Source organism: Vombatus ursinus, unplaced genomic scaffold, assembly GCF_900497805.2.
Source record: "Vombatus ursinus unplaced genomic scaffold, bare-nosed wombat genome assembly UNPS02014818.1, whole genome shotgun sequence".
NCBI lineage: Eukaryota > Metazoa > Chordata > Mammalia > Diprotodontia > Vombatidae > Vombatus > Vombatus ursinus.
In genome coordinates this window covers 9,200,879-9,223,832 of record NW_020954596.1, presented here as the reverse complement: position 1 = coordinate 9,223,832, position 22,954 = coordinate 9,200,879, and the positions used below count along the sequence as shown (strand labels likewise).

General features: G+C 41.0%; 1 protein-coding gene across 1 annotated transcript in view; it reads left to right on the top strand.

Moving 5' to 3' along the window:
• TNIP2 (TNFAIP3 interacting protein 2) overlaps positions 1–21,182 on the top strand; it is a 31,378-nt gene extending 10,196 nt beyond the window's left edge. Inside the window, exons 2-6 of the mRNA XM_027836089.1 lie at positions 1,743–2,045; positions 8,486–8,575; positions 12,247–12,513; positions 14,845–14,964; positions 19,985–21,182. Of these exons, the coding sequence (XP_027691890.1) occupies positions 1,743–2,045; positions 8,486–8,575; positions 12,247–12,513; positions 14,845–14,964; positions 19,985–20,272 (1,068 nt within the window). The 3' untranslated portion in view covers positions 20,273–21,182. The remainder of the gene's footprint in view (positions 1–1,742; positions 2,046–8,485; positions 8,576–12,246; positions 12,514–14,844; positions 14,965–19,984) is intronic.
• The last annotated feature ends 1,772 nt before the right edge of the window (positions 21,183–22,954 follow it).

The window sequence follows — 22,954 nt, the reverse complement described above, 5'->3', positions numbered from 1 at the left end:
GGCAGAAGTAGAACCATGGAGGTGAAGTTGAAGGCAGATTTCAGCTTAATATAACAAAACTTTCTGAAAATTAGGGCAGCTTCTAGAAGTAATGAACGCCCTGTCCCTGGAAGTATTCAAGCAGAGTTTATACAATCTGTTGGGGATATTCTAATGAGGATTTCTGCAATGAAGGGAATGTTGGGCCAATGATCTCCAAGGTACCTTTCATCTCTGAGTCCATGGTTCTATAAGACGGAATTCTGTTTGATTCACAATGCATTTATTAAGTACCTACTATTTACTATAGGCTGGGGATATAAAAACAAAATTGAAGATAGTCTCTACCCTCAAGGAACTTTCATTCTACTGGAGGAGGAGTAAAGTAAATTACAAATGTATACAAAGTAATTTCAGAGAATGGGAGGGGGAGAGGACTAATAGGTAAGATTGTAAGTAAAGGCCTTGGGGTAGGTCAGTGTCTAGGTGGATAAAGTACTGGCCTCGGAGTCAAAGACAGCCTTAGATACTTACTAGCTGTATGACCCTGGGAAAAATCACTTAACCCAAATTACCTTAAAAAAAAGTAAAGGCCTTATGAAAGAGGCAGTGCCTAAGTTAGTTCTTAAAGGAACTATGCACTTCAAGAGGCGTGAGGTCAGAGAGCATTCTGGGAATGGGGCCCATTCTGTGAGCCCAAGGCAAAGGCATGGAGGTTGGAAACACAATGTCATTTGGCAAATAGGCCAATTTGGCTGGAATTCAATTCAAGAAACAATTACCTTCCTGACAAGGTGGTTGTGAGGAAAGTAGTTTGTAACTCTTCAAGGACTGTAGAAAAGAGAGCTTATTATTATCTAGTCCATTCCCTTTTCTCCTAAGTGGTGCTTATCACAGAATTGAAATTTTAGAGTTGAAGGAACCTTAGAAATAATGTTGTTCAATCCATTCAACATACAGACAAGGAAACTTAGGGTGAGAGGGGGGAAAGTCATTAAACTAAAGTCACACAGTGAGTTGGTGTAACAAGTGAAATCAAGTATTTGGGTGACACTGTTTAAAAAAAACAAACCTCTCCTTCCTTAGTAATACATCCCAATGTCTTGCTTCCACTGTGATCAAGAGGTTCAGATTTTTCTAATTCTGGTGTTTATCCCTGCTGAAAAGTAATAGGAAGAGGTGGAAATGAAGATGAGGTAGGAAGGTCTATACCACCAGCAAGCATGGTGGAGTGGCTGGGTGAGGGAGGCGGGGAACCACAGCACAGTTTATGGATTGAAAAAGTCTCATCTCTTCACATTTTTTTGTACCCAATCTTTTTATGCAACTTTGAATTTTACAGGCAGGAAACTGACTATGATTGTCAGGTTTGGGGTATTTTTTTTCTCTTAAAAAACAATTGAGGGGGAGGGTGGAGAATTTCTTCCCCTACTCCCTCATCACAAAACATTCACATCCCAACACTTAGTCATTTGTCAAGTAGTTTGACCACTATGCAGAATTCTTTGATGACACAAAATACACTGTTATGTTCTAGCTCATGAAAACAAAATGTAAGATGGAATTTCAGAATGAAAAAAACTCGTAGGCCAGAAAACTCCCCGGTTAATGATCAGTCGAAAAAACCAGGGCTTGGCTGGGAGTGCGTTTGTCCCATAATGGTGGTAAATTCCTACAGTTGTATTGGTGGCATTCTTGAATTATAGGGGACTTCCAGTCGGCTGTTTCTTTGTCAAATGAATTGTGTTAAATGTCTTCATTAGGAGATGCAGAAACTGAATCAGCAACTGGAAGAGAAAGAGAGAGAGCTGCAGCGGCTGCTCATGGAGCCCCAGCATGAGCGGGAGCGAGAAATCCTGCTGCTGCAGAGAAGTTTGGCGGAGAAGGAGAAGGCGCAGGCCACAAGCGAGGTGCTCTGTCGGTCCCTGACTGATGAGACTCATCAGCTCCGGAGGACTCTGGCCGCCACCGCCGAGATGTGTCAGCACCTCGTCAAATGTCTGGACGAGAAGCAAAGATCTGGAGGGCACAGGGAGGAGAAACCCCCCTTGGAAAGATCTAATAAGGTACGTGGTGCACTTTTGAGACTCACTTTATCTGTAAAATGAAGGGGTTTGATTTATTGCTATATCTGCTTCACTCTGCTCATCTGTAAAATGGGAATAATAATGGTGCACTGACCATTTCACAGGGTCATTCTGAGGAAATACTCTGTAAAACTTGAAACACTAGAGGAATTAGAACATATTTGTTATTATTTGTAGTATTCAAAGGTCCCCTCCAACTCGGAGCCCTGTGTTGGTTCAGCTGGTTCAGATGCTGACTTTGCCGATTCACTGATTTTTTGAGGGGAAAGAGGGGACCGATGTGGAGCCAAAGTTGAGACCTTCTCATATACCCCAGCAGCTAGGTAATTATAGAAAGGTGTTTGAGGGGAATGATAACACTACCACTAATGATAGCTGACATTTATATGGTACTTTCAGATTTGCAAAGTGTTTTATCATCTCTTTTGATCCTTGCACCAGCCTTATGAGGTAAGTCCCATCTTATAGATGAGGAAACTGAGGCTGAGGGACTTGGCCAGTGTCACATGGTTAGCAATAGTTTGAGGCTGTAGTTGAATTCAGATCTTCCTGACTCTAAATCTAGCTCTCTATGCCCTTTACCGCAATATGGAGGGACAGAAATTGGCAACTTCTGCCTCATAAAAACCTCTGGACCTTCAGAGTAATTACTAAAGTCACATTTGCATGAGAAGCTTCCCTTGCTATCCTTCCTCATTAATAAAAACCACATAGTTTTCGGGGCAAGGCTCTGAGAGTGAGAGATCCCTTGATCCTTTCTAGAATGACTAAAGATGCAAAATACAATTAGAGGTAAACCTAGACCAGCCTGCTTTTCTGTGAGCTGGTCAAACACAGAGCCTAGGACACTCACTTTCCACTTTGTGCAAGAAGCCTCTGTGGGAATGGTCCTTTAAAATAATCACTTGTTTTAGGCCACGATTTAGGAAGTAAATAGGAAGAGCTCACTGGATCATAGATTCAGAGATCATCACACATGAGGAAACAGATGAGGTGAAGTGACTTGCCCAGGTCACACAGCTACTAGTAAAGTGTCCAAAACAGGATTTGAATCCACATCATCCTGAGTCCAACTCTCTGTTCATTATACAACACCTGACTCGTAGAATATGAGAGGCTGTGCCATCGATAAGCAGAGAGAGCGACAAAGCACATATTCTAGGCTACTGGATGCAGTCTTCTAAGATTTTGTTCTTAAAGTTTCAGTTCTTCAGAGACTGTTATGTTCTGAGACCCAAAGCCATAGGGTATCATCAAGGGAATGTCAGTGTTAACAAAATGTTAAGCTATTGTTTCTGGGAGAATCCTAAGGTTATTGAAAGAATTTAACAGTTTCCCAAAAACAATACAGCCTATTCTCCTCCTCCTGTTCTATTCTGGTCCCAACTCATTGTCTAATTGCAGCGTGTATGCTCATGTGTATATATACATACATGCATGTACTCTCTGTGTGTGTGTGTGTGTGTGTGTGTATACACATACATATACACACATAGGTCTGCTTATATATACATACATACATACAGGGGCAGCTAGATGACTCAGTGAATAGAGAATTGGGCCTGCAGTCAGGAAGATCTGAGTTCAAATCCAGCCTCAGACACTCTGCAGAAAATCACTTAACCTCTCTTTGCCTTAATCCACTGGATAAGGAAATGGTGAACCACTCCAGTATCTTTGCCAAGAAAACCCCATGGGCAGTATTGGTGTGCTGTGGTCCATGGGGTTATGAAGGATCAGACATGACTGAATGACTGAACAATAATACATATATACACATTGCAATTAGACAATGAGTTTTGTACATGTATAGATATAAACACATATGCATATTACATACATATACTCACATATATACATACACATATATACACACATCAATATGTAAATATACACTTATATATAAATATATGTACACATAAATATATATATATATATAATCTGTATGTATATGCTTTTAGGTAAGCTCTATCAGTTGTCCATTCAACTGTACATTCCAAAATGGATGAGATGTTCTTTATACACTTGGTTTTTCCTATGTGGATAGCCCATGCCCTTTAGAGGGTGATAAGGCACGTGCATGGATAAATCCATGACAAATTAGAATATGAGAAGTACATAGAGTACAAAAATGTCATGAGATCAGATGAGGAAGAAATCACTTCCAGCTTAAGGGATCAGGGAAGGCTTCATGGAGGAGGTGACTTTTAAACCAGGCCTCAAAGCATGAGTAGGAAGTCTCTGGGCAAAAATAGGGGGTAAAGGCCATTTTTGGCATAAGGAACAGTGTGAAAAGTGATCTGAAAGCATGAGATTCATCCAAAGCATGGCAGATTGTCTAGTCTGACAGGAGTATTGCGAACATGATGGGGAAAAAAATATTGTGAAATAAAGTTGGAAGCCAGATTGGAGCCTGACTACAGAGGGCTCTAAGTGCTAGGCTAAGAAGTTTCCTTTATTTGGTGATCAATGGGGAGCCATTGAAGTCTTCTAGGGAGTGGAGTGATGGATTATAATGGTACCCAGAAAAATGTGGTAAATTCATGTAGGATGGATTAAAAGGGATAAGAGATGAGAGAAAGATGGGAAGCGAGGAGATCTGCTAGGAAAGGACTGAAATGATCTAGGTAATACTCCAGGGAAAGAGGACCTATCTGGGAATGGTAAAGAAGGGACAGATAGAACCTGCAGAATTGGCAATGGGATGAAGAAAGGCTTCAAAGATACCACCAATCATGTGACCAAAGGAATTAGAGTTGGAAGGAGAGAAAGCATGGTGCAGTAGGCAAATCACTATATTTAGATTTGGAGGACATGATTTGGAAACCTACTTACTAGGTTTTACTGCTTACCAACTCTGTAGCCCTGGGCAGGCCACTTAACCCCTAGAGATCGTGAGAGATCATCTAATCTGACTCCCCAACTTGACAGAAGAGGAACAGAAAAGTTAAATGGTTATCCGAGGTTAGCTGAGTAATTAAGAAGAAGCCAGGGTTCAAGGCCAAGGTCCTCTGACTCCAGAGAACACCAGTGTTCTTTCTACACTAGGGCACACTGCCCTAGTTCTGCCTGGATGATATTTATTGGTACTCTTGAATGGAACAGGAAATTTAGGAAGGATGATAGTATTTAGGGGGCTGGAGGAAGAGCATTTTTCATCATTTTCTCCTTTTGGGTAGTGGGAAGAGCTATGGGCTGGGGAGTTAAGCAATATGGGATCTAGTCCCAGTTCTGATATCCACTGGCTGGGTGACTTTGGGCATATTACTTCCCCTCTTGGGGCTTTCAGTTTTCCTACTTGTAAAATGAGGTAGGTAGAAGAGATGATGAGCTCTGAGGTTCCTTCCAGCTTGAATGTTCTAGGATTCTGTTAGAAGTGGATTATATGGAGCTGACAGGTGGGGGAGAGGGGAGTCTTTCTGAGAAAATAGCTTGATGTTACAGGAATTTTACAGGTGATCACCAGGGGGATAGTGAGTTATGGAGGAAGGTCTCTGGGAGCTCTCTTATGATCTTTGTCTTGGTCTGGTACCAGAGCCTACCCAAGGGGAGTCTCCAGGAGGAACAGCCCATTTCTGAAACTAAGAAAGAAGCTACTAGTTTGGTGATAGTGGGGCTTCCCTTCCCCCCGCCTCTTAGTACTTTTTGGAATCATTGCAGCATTTCCCCTTTCTTTTTTAAAGTCCCAAACATGTTTTGAATGACCTGAGGTAGAAAGTGAGTTTTCGGTTTGGGATATTCAGGGTGTGTGTCTGGCAGTCTGGGGCGGCAAAGCATCACATTATTCTAAGACTGGGTCAAGTTTCTAGTCATGTAATTAGTCAGGTTGCTTCAGGGATTCCCGTCTGGGAGAACGGTTGTCAGATGTGATTCCCAGATTGTTTGAGGGGAATTCTGGATAAATGTAGCTTGATAGAGAAAGTGAGTTACAGAATTTCACAACTGGAAGAGACCTTGAAGGCATCTGAACCAACCCATCCCTTCCTAAGATTACACTATGCAACCTAAGGGTGTTGGAAGGTGCTCTAAGAGATCGTCTGGCCCAACTCCCTCACTGAACAGGAAAAAACCGAAGCCCAGAGAGATTAAGTATCTTGCCCAAGATCCTAAGTGTAGTAGGTGGTGGAGCCAGAAGTCCCATCTTGGTCTTCTGACCCCAAATCCAGGGCTCTTTACAGTACCCCACACCGCCTCTCCAAGAGGTGGTCAGTTAGCCTCCCCTGGAAGACCTCCAGTGACAGAGAGCCCTCTTTCATTCCAGTTTTGAGCAGTTTGGGTGGTTGAGGACTTGTTCTTTATGTCAAGCTTATCTGTAGCTGCCCTTTCTGGCTCTCCATTCTGCCATCTAAAATGCCAAGTAGAAGACATCTAATCCTATCCTTCCACGTGACAGGCCTTCAGATCCTTGAAGCCAGCAATCAGAATGGTCCTTCCCCTAAGCCCATCTTCTGAACAGATTTGGGGTATTTTTCTGAGTGACCAGGAGAACAGGAGAACACTGAATTTGTGGCAGAAAGTGCCCTTGGAAGCAAGTCTTAAGTGCCTCTTAGTAGCTATGTCACCTAAGGCAAGTCTTCACATCTTTGGGACTCAGTTCCCAAATTTGTAAAATGGGAATCATAATATTATGATGTTCTTTACAACTATTATTTCATTTGATCTTCACAATAACCCTGGGAGGTAGGTGCTATTATTATCCCCATTTTACAGATAAGGAAACAGAGGCAAATAGTGCTTAAGTGATTTGCCCAGTGCCATACAGCTAGTAAGTGTCTGAGGATGAATTTGAACTCGGGTCTTCCTGATTCCAGACCCAATATTCTATTGACTGCTCTTAGGTACCAGGTTGCCTTTCCAGAATTAAAGTCTTTAGAAAGACCTTTAGAAAGACTATGTTTTTAGAATGCTTAAATGTAAATGTTCTAAGAAAACAGTTTCAGCTTTTTACAGAAGGAGGACAGATGCCAAGGCCCTGCTGATACCACTGTGAGGCAGCTGTGATTTAGAAGAACATTGGTTTTGGAGTTAGAATATTGTTGTTGTTGTTAAGTCATGTCTGACTCTTTGTGATCCTGTATGGAGTTTTCTTGGCAAAGATACTGGAGAGGTTTGCCATTTTGTTCTCCAGTGGATTAAGGCAAACAGAGGTTAAGTGATTTGCCCAGGGCCACACAGCTAGTGAGTGTCGGAAGCTGGAATTGAACTCGGGTCTTCCTGACTCCAGGCCCGGCACTCTATCCACTGAGCCACCTAGTTGCTAAGGAGTTAGAATACATCAGATCTAATTCTGCTTCTGACACTTACTAGGTGTGTGTTCCTGGGCAAGTCACTTCCTCTCTCTGAGCCTCAGTTTCCTTGTTTGTAAAATGAGAATGATAACAGTTGCACCATCTACCTCTCAACCACTGGGAAAATGCTACGTAAACTTTAAAGCCTATCGGAAATTTGAACTTATTATTTATTATTCCTTGAACTCTTTTCCCTAAGCTATAAGCAACAAAATGGTGTCTAGCTTTTAGAGCTAGTTATTCTAATGCCTCATGCTGTAGGGGATGGAGTCTACAATGGGAATGTCCTCATGGAATGTTGATTTCATGAAAACTCCTAGTTATCACATTGACACCCGGGCTCCCCTTCACCTCACAACATCAAAGTTATTTCCTGGTTATCTCTTTCTCCTCTCCCATATGTCTCTTGAAACAAAAAAGTACAATGAAGCAAAACAAACCTACCCATTGATCCTGGTTGATAGCATATATGGTTCATTCGGGGCCTGTGCTCCACTACCTTTCTCCTGAAGAGAGTTGAGGTCTTTCTCATCAGTCAAGGTTGTTCAGTGCACTGATTTGAATTTCAGTGTTTTAAAATTTTGTTTGCCTTGACTTTATGGACACAGGTGTTTGCATGCTGTTTCCCCTTTAGACTGTGAGCTCCTTGGGAGCAGAGACTGTCTTTTGCCTTTCTTTGTAACCCCAGCCTTTAGTGTAGGGCCTGGGCACACAGTAGGTGCCTAGGAAGGAAGTGCCTGTTTATAGACTTCACATCATTTTAGGGGTTGTGTTTGCTCTCTTGCTTTACATTATTCTGCATGAGTTCAGATAAGTCTTCCCAGGCGTTTCTGAATTCTTCATATTGTCATTTCTTGTAGCAGAATGACCGTCCATTCCATTGACAAGCCACAGTCTGTTCTGCTAGTCCCCAGTCATTGAGCACCCTCTTTGCTACCTCAAAGCAGATGAGTTCTTATATTGCTGCTTTAATGTGATCGATCCAGTTTGATTTTGAAGTGACTATAAGCACAGGAAAAATTCCTCTTCCAAACAAGGCTGGGGAAAAGGTTATTACTTAGTAGTTGTTCAATCTGTGTCTCATGGGAGGGAGGAATGTCATGATAAGGTATTTTTTTTCTTCCTCCACAGCTACAATTTCCTGAAGGTGATGTCTCGGTTCATGCCATTATTTGTAAATTACAGGAGGAAAACAGGCTCCTGAAACAAAAAGTGGTTCATGTGAGTATGTTTCTCCTTATTTCGTATTTGTGGGAGGAGGGTGTGGCGAAAAGAGCATTGTCCTTAGAGTCAAGAAACCTGGGTGGAAATCCTAGGTCTGACACCTCACTGCCCCGGGGCTTTGGAGCCTTCATCTTTCTGAGCCTCAGCTTCTTCATTTGTAAAATTGGGATAAGAATATTTCCACTACTTTCCCAACAAGATGGTTAAGAAAAGTGCTTCGCAAACCTTAAAGTGGTATAGAAATGGCAGTTGTATTTTTGGTTTGTCACTGCCAGCTACCAAGACTAGCTGATATCACTAAGGCTAGTCTGGGTGTCAGCCCCTCAAACTCCAGATTAATAATGACTATTTCAGTACCATTTAATATTTTACAACAATCCTGTGAGGTAGCTGGTGCAGATTTTATTCCCATTTAACAGGTGAGGAAACTGAGATAGGACATCTAGTGGATCCAGCTTACCTCTCCAGTTTGGTTTCACATTCCTCCACCTCATTTCCTCAATGTTACAGTCAAATGAGGCTACTTGTGATGTGTCCATTGCCTATCTCTCAGCCTTTGCCTAGGCTGGCCCCCATGCCCGGAATGCACTACTTCCTTGCCTCCTCCAATGAAATCCCCACCTCATCTAAAAGGTCTCTCTCAATGTTTCCTTCTCATTACTTAGTGCCCTTCACAACTCCACCAGAAATTACTTTGTATATACTTGTATATATTTTGTATTGACAGCTATGTACGCGTAGTTTCCTTCACCATCATCATTATCATCATAACTAGCATCTACGTAGCACTTTAAAGTTTACAAAGCACTTTACAAATATTATCTCATTTTATCCTCACGATAACTCCAGGAGGGAGATGTTTTTATCCTTATTTTACAGGTGAGGCAGACACAGGTTAAGTGACTTGCCCAGGGTCACACTAGTGAGTGTCTGAGACTGGATTTGAACCAAGGACTTCTCAACTCCACAGGTCCAGCACTATTTCCACCTTGCCACCTAGCTTTCATTAGAATAGAAGTTACTTCAGGGCAGGGACTATTTTATTTTATTTTTTACTTTGTATTACCAGTGCCCAGCACACAGTAGCCACATGCTTATTGAATGAAAATGTCAGAGTTGGGATTTGAACCTATTAATCCAGGGCTCTTTCTAGTACACCAGGAGATCTCTTATAACCATGACCAATTCTACAGGAATTATTTTAAAAGCCTTGACCTTGTTTGGCTACAAGAAGGAATAGAACACTCATGGCTTTGCTTCATTTTGGGGGAGGAAGTGGGGAGGAGGAAGAAAGGAAAAAATAGGGGAAGTCTAATGGTCACTATAAGGAAGTAATATAGCTTTTGGTTTTTGGTTGGGGGTGTGTGTGTGTGTTTTTTTGTTTGTTTGTTTGTTTGTTTGTTTGAAATTAAATTTAAGACACCGGGGAAGAAATCAGCCCATGCTGGAATTTCTCAAAGCCTCCTTTGTGGTTTTTAGAAGGCTGCTGATTGCATTGTGGTAATCCTTCCAATCACCAAGTAGATATTTTGGAGTTAGGAGGCACCCAAATGATGTTCCAGGTCAAACATTCCTTTTACAGAGGAGGAACTGAGATCTCATTGCCTTCCAAATAAAGTATAAACTCATGACTTTCTTCATTTATTCAGCCTCATTCTGTCCTCTCCCACCTCTGCATTTTGCTTATGCTCTCCCCTGTTCTAGCAATGGCTGCTCCTCTCCCCCATCTCCATCTGTCCAAGACTCCTTCCTTCAAGACTCAATTCAGATGCCCCCTTTTCCATGAAGTTTTCCCTGACTCCCTCCCTCTCGTCCCATCCCCCTCCTCCTCTTCACTCCATGGGAAAGTGGCCCTTCTTCCTCACATTCCTGGAGCACTTCACTGAGATCTTCTCTCATTCTCCTTTGTAGCACAATTATTTCTGTGCTTTTCCTTCCCCTCCATTAAACTGTACTTCTTCCACAAGCAGAGCCCATATTGGATTTATCTTTGTGTCCCCAGGGCCAACCACATTTCCTCCTGCACATAGTAGCAGTTTGATAAATACTTATAGAAATGAAATGCCCAGAGAGAAGGGATTTGCCCAAGATCATATTACAAATTAGTGGCAATTCAGAGCTGGAATTCAGGTTGATGGTGTCTGGATTCCCACACTAGTGTTTTTTTTTTTTTCTGGGCTTAAGTTACAGGAGGGCAGATAATTCTGGGAAGAGTAGTACATGTATGCAACAGACACTTAACACAGTAGATTCCACTCCTTGAAATCACTGGTTAATAAAACCAGCTAACTAGCATTATATGTAATTGGTTTAAAAAAAAAAAACAACAACCTGTAAATAACTTAAGTATTGAATGTTGGGGGGAAATGAGGTTCCATGAGATTGATGGAGCCAGAGGACCGGGGTTCAGAGGTGGCACTAAAACCCTAGGTGGATGGTATGATTCCTCGTGTAATGTCCTCCTCATTATTCAAGCATGCATGGCCTCGATGTATCAGGAACTGCAAAAAAACAAGTTAAATTAACATGGGATTTAGAGCCAGAAGGAACTTTAGAGAGAAATGATCAAGTCCAACATTCTCATTTTACAGAAGAGGAAACTGAGGTCCAGAGAAGGGACATGATTTTCCCAAGGTGGCATAGTAGGTTGCAGAGTCAAGATCTGAACTCTGGTCCTCTGGCTCCATTATTCTCATAGTACCTCTTTTTTTTTAACCTTTTTCCCTATCATTTGACACTTAAATTACATGTACTGTTGCCATGAAAATCTTTGAATAGATTTTGCATTTTTGTTTTTTTGTAACACTTTAAATATGTATATTCTCAAGTATAGTGTTCTCAGTACAAAGGGCATAATTCCTTTTGTAACTTTTCTTGCATACTGCCAGATTGCTCCCCAAAAGGTTCTGCAGGTTTGCGGTTTAGGTGTACTTCTTTCTCCATCACTCTGGTCCTATTGAATTTTGTTGCTTTTAATTGCTTTTACCAATTTGATGGAAGTAGGGTGGGCCCTCGAGGTTGTTGTAGATTGGATTTCTCATTATTGGTATAGTTGAGGGTTTTTTTCCCCCCTTAATGATAATTAGCAATCTATGTTTCCTCTTTTCAAAATCATCTGTTCATATCCTTTGACTGTTTATCCATCGTGGTTTGGGAATTATTGCTGTGACTTATTAACAGTTCCTTAAATATTTTAGATTTTTAAAAAATCTGTTCTGTTTGTCATGTTATCTTTTCTCTCAGTCTGTTACTTTTATCTTAATTATATTGGTTTTTGTTGTACAGAAACTTTTAGTGTAGGTGATTATATATTTAGACATCAACTATATAATTATAATTTATATATATATAAATATATATATAGACATATACTTTCTTATATGTCTATACTTCTTTCCATTTGCCACATTAAAAAAAAAAAGCTTTCCTTTCCATAACCAAGACAGTCCATTTGTTGTTTTTAAAAAAAGTAGCATTGGGTTGAATATCTAGCACTTATATGTGGCACAGGAGAAAACAGGTGAGCAGAAGGGTGGACCTTGGTGGTGGTTATAGTGGGGCTTATTTACGGTGAGGTGAGGTAGTTAATGGGTATCCTCTTGAGGATTTGGGGAAAGAAAATGCTTGTCCTACCTTCATCGAGACCCATTCTGATTCTTCTTCCTCAGGTAGAAGATCTGAACGCCAAATGGCAGAAGTACGACGCTAGCAGGGATGAGTATGTGAAGGGCCTCCATCTGCAGCTGAAGGAACTGAAAGTCCTTCCCGAGCAGGGTTTGCCCATGAGCCCGGAGCTTATGCAGAAGGAGATTTTCCGGCTAAACAAACTGTTGGAAGAAAAAATGGCTGACTGCTTGAAAGTAAAAAGGGAGCTGGAAGATATGAAGAAGGCAAAAGATGGAGACAGTGAGCGGATACAGATGTTGGAGCAGCAGGTCAGCAAGGGCACAGTCACTCAGCTTCTGAGAAATTTGATGCAGAATGAAAAATTCTTTCTATTGCTAAGCCTCAGCTTGTTCTGCTAGCCCCCGATCAAGGGGCACCCTCCTTGCTTCCACAAAACATATTGATTTTTATACTGTGATTTAGTTTGATTTTGAAGAGACTGTCACTAAAAAAAATTTTATGGTAATATTAAACTTAATTTAAGTATCAAATGATGGGGGGGGCAGAAAATGACATGAACTTTTAGCTGGAAATCTTTCTGGGGCTGGGGCATTGAATTTTCTTAGGGCCCTAAGATTTAATGCTGGAAGGGACCTTGGAGATTAGTGGACAAACATTTATGAAGCCTGCTGTGTACCAGGTATTATTCTGGGCCCTTGAGATACAAAGACAGAGATGAAATAGTTCTTCTCCTCAAGGAACTTATATTCTACAAGGGGAAACAGTATGCACATATATAGATATACACAGAACAGATTATGGTGCTAGAAAATGATAGATTTGACAACTAATTGAATATGGGGTGTGAGTACCAGTGAGGAGTTGAGGATTGTTACTAGAGTTGTGAACCTGGGCTCTCAGAAGGATGGTGGTGCCCTCAACAACAATAGGAAAGTTCAGAAGAAAGATGAAAGAAAAGGAAATGAAGTCTATTTTGGACATGTTAAATTTGATATGCCTTTGGAACATCTTGTTCTGAATGTCCAATAGCAATTGCTGATACAGGAGAGACGTTCAGAAGAAAGACTGGAATACACACACACATACACACATATATATACATACATACATACATACATACATACATACATATACATATACATATATATATATATTCTGCATAGAGATCATAATTAAATCCATGGAAGCTGATGGGCTAGCTCCCCAAGTGAGAGCATGGAAACAAAATAGAAGGTGGTCTAGGACAGAGTCTTGGATAACCCCACAGTGAAAGAGCATGACATGGGTGAAAATCTAGCAAAGTGAACAGGGAAGGAGCTGTCAGTCAAGAGGAGAAGCGAGAGCAGAGTGTCACAAAAACCTAGAGAGGAGAGAGTGTACAGGAGGAGAAGGTGATTCAGCAGTGAGAGATGTTGCAGAGAGTTCCAGAAAGATGAGGACTGAGAAAAAGTCATTAGGTTTGGCAAGTAAGAGACATTCTCACTCTGAAGAGAAGAGTTTCAGTTGAGTAATGAGGTCAGAAGCCAGACTGCAGAGTGTTTAGAAGAGAGTGAGACGAGGGGAAGTGAAGGGACCCGGTCTAGATAGCTTTCTGGAATTTAGCAAAGAAAGGGAGGAGAGATTTAGTTTCCTCATCTTGTGAATGAGGAAACCGAGACTCAGAAGGGATGATCTGACACCCTGGAGGTGACTGGGTGTAGAGAAGACGTTGATTGCTGAGTCAGTCTGCATAAGCCAATTTAGTCACCTGCTCCTCCAACTTTATCTTGATTCCAAATTAAGCACCTTTAAGTTCTGTGCTTTGGATCCCGTCAGCCGAAAATTGCAGGAGTGGGATGGTGAGCAAGAGAGGGACAGATAAGGTTGGTCAGTGCAAGCCCATCACTGACATGGAAAAAAAGCTCAAAATCTCTTGTATCATCTTATATAAAATGAGAGGATTTTGAGCTAAGAGGGTCCATAGAAATCACCTAGTATACAGGCTCTTAACCTGGGATCCATAAACTTTAAAAAAAAAAAAAAGATTTTGATAATTGTATTTCAATATAATTGGTTTCTTTTGCAATCCTTTGCATTTAATTTTATTCATTTATAAACATTATTCTGGCTAGCATAGTGGCATGCGCTTGTGGATTGATTGAATTTGGGAGTTCTGAGCTACCGTAGGGCTAAAGCCAATCATGGTCCTCACTAATGGGAGGAGAAGGATGACAAGTCTGCCCGAGGTGTGTTGAATTGGCCCAGGTCAGAAAAATAGATCAAAGCTTTCCAGATGATCTAGGGGGACCCGGCCTCAAAAAAGTAAATAAATCCTTACAAGTTTGGAAGCTTCACCAGACTGCCAAAAGAGTTCTGTGACCAAAAAAAGCTTAAGAACCTGTGATCTAGTCCAATGTCCCCATTTGGTAAAGGAGGAGATGGAGGGGAATGAAGGGAAGTAGTTTGTACAAGGTCACATAGTATGTAGGAGGAAAGACTGAAACTTGAATCCCTACCTTAGGATTCCAAAACCATTGGGTTTTCCCTTAAACAAGTGTTTAGGGCAGTGTTTTTTTGGGGGGGGGGGGGCCTTGACTGTTGTAGGTAAAGTGTCTTTTAATGCCTACTATGGGAAGCACTTAAGTTTTTTCTGTTTTCAGGTGCTTGTTTATAAGGATGATTTTACGTCAGAAAGAGCGGATCGGGAGCGGGCACAAAGCAAGATTCAAGAACTTAAGGAAAAAGTTGCAACCCTACAGCACCAGATATCCAGGAGACAGGTAAAACACTGAAATAAAATCAGAAAGATTTTTATTGTGAATTTCCTTTTAAAGGTTAATCAACCAACAAAATCTTATTAAGCATGAATGTATAAGTAGAGGTTATATCAGATTGCACGCCATGTTGGGGAGGGGGAAGGAGTAGGAGGGGGAGAAAATTTAAAACTCAAAATCTTATGGAAGTGAATGTTGAAAACTAAAAATAAATTAATGAATTATTTTTAAAAAACCCCAAATATTACTGAGTGACTCAGTAGTTACATTCTCTTGATCACTCCACATACAAAAGTTACATTTCATCAAGGACAGGTGATTCTACTTTATCAAGAGCAGAGTATTTTCTTGTGTTATTTCTTTCTCCCTTTTAAAATTCAAAATTATTTTATTAAGCTCCTGCTTGAGACAGTGAATAGAGCCTTGGGTCTGGATTCCAAAAGACTTAAGTTCAGATCTGGCCTGACACTTACTAGCTGTGTGTCCCTGGACAATTCACTTAACCTTTATCTACCCCGGTGTCCCTATCTGTAAAATGGGAATTTGTTATCGTTCAGTATATCTGACTCTTTGTGACCCCATCTGGGGTGTTTCTTGGCCATTTATGTTTCCAGCTCATTTTACAGATGATGAAACTGAGGCTAACAGGGTTATGTGACTTGCCCAGGGTCACACAGATAGTAAGTGTCTGAGGCCAGATTGAACTCAGGAAGATGAGTCTTCTTGACTCCAGGCCCAGCATTTTATCCACTTCACCACCTAGCTGCCCTTCATGTGGACAATGGGAATAATAACACTTATCTCCCAGGGCCAATATGAAGTTAAAATGAGATAATACATGTAAAGTGTATTTCAAACTATTGAGAGCTAGATAAATGCTTGTTGTTGTATTTCTTTTACTTTCTTGAATACATTCTTTTTTCTACCTAGAGAGTTCCAGTTTATAACAAAGATCTTTTAAAAAGAAAAGAAAAGAAAAACAGTTCAGTGGAATTATGCAACTCATTCACCGTATTCTAACAGTATATACAACATTACACAGTTATACTGCCTCATCTCTGAAATGACGGGAAGGAGGCATATTCTCTCAACCTTTTTTTCAGGTCCTAACTCAGTCATTATAATTACACACATTTCTCTTTGTTGCATTGTCCTCTGCATTAATATGTTTTCAACATATTGAGTATTGTTCTCCTGTGTCTTGTTTCTTACGTTTTCATTGGTTATATGTCTTCTAATGGATCTCTGAATTCTTCATAATCATTGTTTCTATTGCACAATAATGTGCTTTTTTACACTTGTACCATACCTTTATGTAGATATTCTCCAGGGAGTGGACAATCTATTATCTCTGTAAAAAAAAAATGTTATTAAGCACCTACCATGTACTAGGCAGGGCTTCTAGCTGCCTGACTACAGGCCTGGCACTGCCCCAGGAGTCAGGAAGACCTGAATTCAAATCTGACCTTGGACACTTAGTGGGGTGACCCTAGGCAATTCACTTAACCTCTGTGTGCCCTAGTTTCCTCAACTGTAAAATGCGGATAATGGTAGCACCTATCCCAGAGGATCAAATGAGATGATATTTACAAAGCACTTAAAATAGTGCCTGGCACATACCAGGTGCTTACTAAATGCTTATCCCCTTCCCTTCCCCTAGGAATAACTAATAACAATAGCCAGCATTTATAGAGCATTTTAAGTTTACAGAATCTGCTTTAAATATAGTTATCTTTGCATGAGTTTATCAAGTAAACGAGAAGTGGGTTTCTGTTAATACAATGAGCTAATGACTTATTCTCATTAATAAAACCATTTTGTAGTTTTAAATATAATCGTTTCACTTGACTTTTGTCCTTTAAAAAAGAAAATACATAATGTAGAAATAGGTTTAATATGATTATACATGTATAGCCTATATCAGATTGCATGCTGTCTTGGGGAGGGAGGAAAATTTGGAACTCAAAATCTTATAAAAGTGAATATTAAAAACTACAAATAGATAAATTAATTAATTAAAAAAAGAAAATATAGATGCATTATTATGTTTTGTGAGTACTTTTTTAGCCAGAATTGTATCTATTGGGAATGCAGGGAATGGTTAGTTTATAGATGCTAAATTCAAGAACAAACCAGCATCAAGAGTAAAAAAAAAAACAAAAACCACACGGTGATGGGGAAATAAGCAGCTAATGCTGTAGAATAATTTTATAAACAACAAGGAGAAAAATGGAACAAATTCTTGAAGTCTAGAAACAAGAATTTCTTTAATTGTAGAGCGTTTTTCACTTTGCCAATAACCAATTCAAACATGGAATAAATACATGTATATATGTACATTTCATTTGAACCTCATGACAATCCTGTAATGTGAGTGCTGTGATCACCCCCATTTGATAGATAAGGAAATTGAAGCTGAGAGGTTAAGTGACTTACACGGCTGGTAAAGTCTTCCTGGCTCCAGGCTCAGAACTCTTTATCTTTTATGCCACCTCCCTGCCTTAAAGAGAAAGGAAGGAAGAAAAGCACATACAAGATCACTTGGGAGTGAGCTGGGGAGGAGGGGGAGAATCTGGAAAGGCCTCAATAGAAGTGACATTTGAGTTGAACTTTAATTATAATATTTTTAAGTATAATTTTTTAAACTCTATTTCCCAACATTCCAAACATGGAATGGTTAAATTATTTTTACCCAGTAAAAGAAATGCATTTTCCCTCTCTTACGTCGCTTTAATGGAGATCCTGAGGCTTAGAGCCTGAAACAGACCTTAGAGATTATCTAGTCTAATTCTGTCATTTCACAGATAGGGAAAATGAGGCTAAGGGAGGTTAAGTGACTTACATACGGTCACACAGGCAGTAACACTGGTGCAACCACAGATGATTAGTGTTCTCTGGATAAATTCTCATTGTGCTCAAGCTTTAGAAGCAGAGCAGTGAATTTTCACCCATTCTCCCTACTAGACTGATACTCAGCTGAGATCTGTTTTGCTCTCACTTATCCTCAAACTGAGACCATTCGGCCAAGCGTAGTGTTTTCTGCATAGTGACATAGTTAAATATTCAACCCAGTTTTTCTACTGTGTGAGGTGAGGCAAGATTGGACATCAGGACTTTGTGACATAGTGGGGGAAAGTGTGACCGACCCCTAAGCAGGTGAAGGCTGTAGGGGCTAGTGTATGGTGGCGAGAAGTCTGGAAAGCATGCTGTATCCATGTGGGTAACAAGGGAACCCACGAGCTCTGATCAGGCGAGGCCTAAGCGGGGAAGGCAGTGTGGTCTGGTGTGGACTGGGTGTCATCAGAGCATTTCGTGGCGGTGTGGATAGATCGCATCTCTCCCACTAGGTTGTAAGGGGTCATGTTTTAATTTATGTCTCTCCCCATGACTAGCAATGTGCTCTGCTCCTTCAAGATGCTAAATAAATTCTAAATAGTGTTGGGATATGGGAGGAGGGAAGGTAATAAAAAAGAATGAGCACTGGCTCACAAGTCAGAAGACCTGGGTTCAAAATCCCACTTCTGAGGGGAGGTTACTTCACCCGCTTGGGCCTCAGTTTCCTCATCTGTCAAAGGGGAGGTTTGGACAAGTAGCCTGATAGATGATCTGTGATTGACCTGGGTTCAAATCCTGGCTTTGCTACTTAATGCTTGTGTGGCCTTGGAGAAGTCACTTTGCTTCCCTGGGCCTCAGTTTCTTCATCTGTAAAAAGACTGACTTGGACTTGGTGATTTTCGATCCCAGATCCCTTCGAGCTCTAAATCTGTGTTCTTCAGAATGTGGGGTCAGGGTAGTCAAAGAAGGCTTCCTGGTGAAAGCAAGACTTGAGCCAGGCCTTGAAGGATGAGGAGAATTTGGATAGTCGTGTTGTCTTTTCCATGGCTGATCTCACTTTTGAGGAAAGCAAAAAGGAGTAGATTCAGTCAGTCACCAAACATTTATTAAGCACTTAGTATGTGCCAGACCCTGTGCTAAGCACTAGGGAAACAAAGAAAGGCAAAACCCCAATGCCTGCCCTCAGGGAGCTTACATTCTAATGGGGAAAACAGCATGCAAATGACTATGTACATACAAGCTATGTAGATGTGTATGTGCATGTGTATATGTATATATGTAGATGGAAGGTGACCTTAGAGGGAAAGGCCTCTTGCAAAGGGTAGATTTGAGCTGAGCCTTGAAGAAAGCCAGGGAAACTAAGAGGCAGAGGTGATGGGGCAGATCCTCATCCCAAACATTATTCCTTTATGATGCTTGCTGCAGGAATTCTTTTTTTTTTCTTTTTGTTGAGGCAGTTGGGATTAAGTGACTTGCCCAGGGTCACGTAGCCAGTAAGTGTCAAGTGTCTGAGACTGAATTTGAACTCAGGTCCTCCTGACTCCAAGGCCAGAGCTCTATCCACTGCGCCACCTAGCTGCCCCCAGGAATTCTTTCTTGACACTCTATCTAATGAGCTGACAGTGAGCTTTCCCTTCTCAAATCTGCCTAGACCAGATCATTCCTTTGCCTTATCTGGTAGGTGGCACAGTGGATAGTGATAGGCTTGGAGTCAGGAAGGCCTGAGTCCAAATCATGCTTCAGATGCTTACTAGGTATGTGACTCTGGGCAACTTGTTTGCCTCAGTTTCCTCATCTGTAAAATGGTGGTAATAATAGCACCTACCTCCCAGGATGGTTGGGAAGATTAAATGAAATAACTTTTTTAAAGGGTTTTGCACACCTTGAAACACAACATAAGTGATACCTATTATTGTTATTATCACATTCTCCCTTGTATATAGCTATTTATATATGTGTGGTCTCCCTTCTGAGAGCAGGGCTTGTCTTTTTTTCGTCTTTGTATCTCTAGCACCAAGCAGAGTGTAATTCATGCCATAAGTGCTTAATAAATATTTACTTGAAGTGAGAGGAATTGAACGTAAGAATGTATAGCTGGTTTCCATGAGAAAATGCTTTTAAATGGTAAAATGTAAGAAACTAAATGTCAGCAAATGGCCAAATGACTCCTAACTCTGTCTTTCCCCCACAGGAGTCGAGAGAGACAACGGGCCACTGTAGGATTCACACAGGTCACAAAAACCACACACAACGCCTAGAGACAGACGTTGCAGAGGTCTTACTCAGGGCAGAGTCAGCAAGCACAAGGAGACCTGTCCTGCAGCCTGAACAGCCTGAAATCCAAGCAGACAGACGAATCCCTGGCCCTGATCTGAGAGGTCAAGGTCAAGGGGACCTTCACTGCCCTCACTGCATGAGGTTCTTTCATGATGAGGAGGGCGAGGAATTTCTTAGACACGTGTCTGAATGCTGTCAGTGACCAAGTCACCTGAAGAAGTTAGTCAAAGGCAGGGCCAGGGTGAATCGACTGCAAAGACTCTCCAGTCATTCATTTGGACAATCTGGTCCCCTGAAGAAGTATGATTCACTAAAGACATGGGAACAAAAATGGGAGAGCGGATCTGCCAAAGGACCAGTCAGTCATCTGGGGGTAAATCTCATTTGAGCTGTGTGACATTCCAACTCAAAGCCTACTGCCTAGCACACTGGAGCAGAGAAGGGGAATCAGCCATTGGATTTCTCCAGAGAGGGCGAAATGGCAGTATACCAGGCGATCAAGTGCCTGGTAACCAATTGGGTAAGGTTCCATCCCTTCAAGGATGAGTTGGGAAGAGTAAATACAAATTTATCTTTCTGTTGAAGAAAGCACCAATTTCTAAGAGTCAGAATTCTGACTCAGTCATTTACACCTGCTTTCAGTTCAGCTCAAGATGGTAAAACTGTTATTCAACATGGGCAACTGAGGTGTAGGAGATGGCTAGGGTGGGACAGTTTGAGTGAAACTTGCCCATCTTTGGAATGGACAAGTGTTACCGGGTGTTCTTTCCAATGGCCTCAGAATGGAGCACATGGGGCCTGGTCTGTCAGAACAAGGCAGGACAAGATCCACATTGATGCTCTGTCAAGCCTTCACATGCTGCAGTGTGTCAAGTACAGAGTGTGGAAGACATTCAGGTCACACAGATGACCCAGATTTGGCTCAAGAAGCGAGGACTGAACATCACTGCCCTGTCTTATGTGAAGGGTGGGGAATAGGCTTTTGGAAACAGTGGAATCCCATTTTGTTTTTGCACTGATGTACCTTGTGTTGGCAAGTTGCAATTTTTTTCTTAGGAATTGACTTTATATGAAGAATTAAAATCATATTTTATATTCACTTATTTTTATAATAAAATACACTGATGTGACTATTGATGTTTTCATGTGTTTCTTCATCTAAAACTCTGATAAAAAGATTGAATAATATAAGGCTATTGGGGAATTCTTATGACCAAGAATACTTGGACCTTCATGGACAGGGTATACCTATCACTGGGGTTCTGATGACTGTGGGTCAAAGCTAAGAGGCCAGACTGAAAGGAAAGAAATGTATTAACATGTTAAGGAATACTACTCCTGCTGAATAGCTTCAGCTACCCAGGACACAAATTTGGTTTTTATAAGCTTTCAAGCCCACTTAGAAATACCCAACTAATTGCAACATTCTATAGCAAATTAGGATAGAAAAGTAAAAGATTTAATAAGAGACAAGTAGAGAAAGAGAGGGATTAGCCAAGGGAGAAAGGGAGAATATTTGGAACGTTACTAGTGGGATTTATCATAAGAAAACATTCCCTATTCAAGGGTAGGAAATAAGGGGAAACAACTGTGAAAGAAATTCTTTTAGATAAGACCACAAGGTCTCTTACCCAAGTCCAGCAAATAGTTGTTACAACAGCAGATGAGGCCATCCACTTTACTCTGACCTTACACAGTTTGCTATATTTTATTTCCCCTTCAATAGTAACTAGACACTTTTTACTATTAGGCCACTAGCTGATTGGGGGATTCATCCATCAAGTTGCTGCAAAATAATTGTGGTTCCTATTTTTCCCCCTACAAGGCCGAGGATAGATTCCTAGGGCATTTTATCAGAGACCTTCCTCTAGAATGATATAAGTCCATCTATCACTGCTCTTTGGCCTTAATCATTCAATCCATTCCGAATCTACCTGTCATCTAGCCTATGTTTCATCCCATATTATACCATCCCATGTGTCCCTGTACTTGGTATGTAGTAAGGGCTTAATAAATGCTAGTTCATTTCGTTGCTTTTGTCATCTCATCTACAAAGATATTATGTGACATTCTGTCCAATGCCATGCTATTTTCATAACTTTGTATCCCCATCTCTTACCATGTTAGGTCGCACATAGCAGTACACGGTTGTTGAATTGACAACTAAATTCAGTGATTCCAGCTTTACAGAATTTCTGACCAACCCATTCTGCTCCATTTCATCAGTTACTATACCAATCTGATAGCCCTTTCAAAAACGAAATGGAGTTATTCTGGGATGGAGTTGTTTTTGGTGAACCCATGCTGGCTCTTAGTGATTACTGCTTTCTGCTCAAAATCCTCACTTAACCATCCCGTTAATAGCATATTCTAGAAGTGAAGTCAAGCTCACTTGTCTACGGTTTGTCAACTCTACTGTCTTTCCACTCACCTCTCCTTTTTAAAATAAATTGGGAATGTTTGCCCATCTTAGTTCTGTGGCACTTTTCTCATCTGTCAGGATTTGCCAGGGATCAGTGGAAGCAGCTTAGCAATTCCATCTACCAGTTGTTTCAGTGCCCTGGGATGTAGTCCCATTTGGAACTGAAGGCAGCTAAATACTCTCATTACTTCCTTGCTTGTCTTGGGTTTTTGACTCTGTTAATCGACATGTATTCTTTCCCTCCCAGTCTGAAAATTGGTTGGTGTAGAGGATAAGAACACTAGGCCTGGAGTCAGGAAGACCTGAATTCAAATCCAGCCTCAGAAACTTACTAGCTGTGTGATCCTGGGCAAGTCACTTAATCTCTGTTTGCCATAGTTTCCTCATCTGTAAAATGAGGATAATAATAGCACTTACCTCTATGAAGATCAAATGAGATAATAATTATAAAGCACTTAGCAC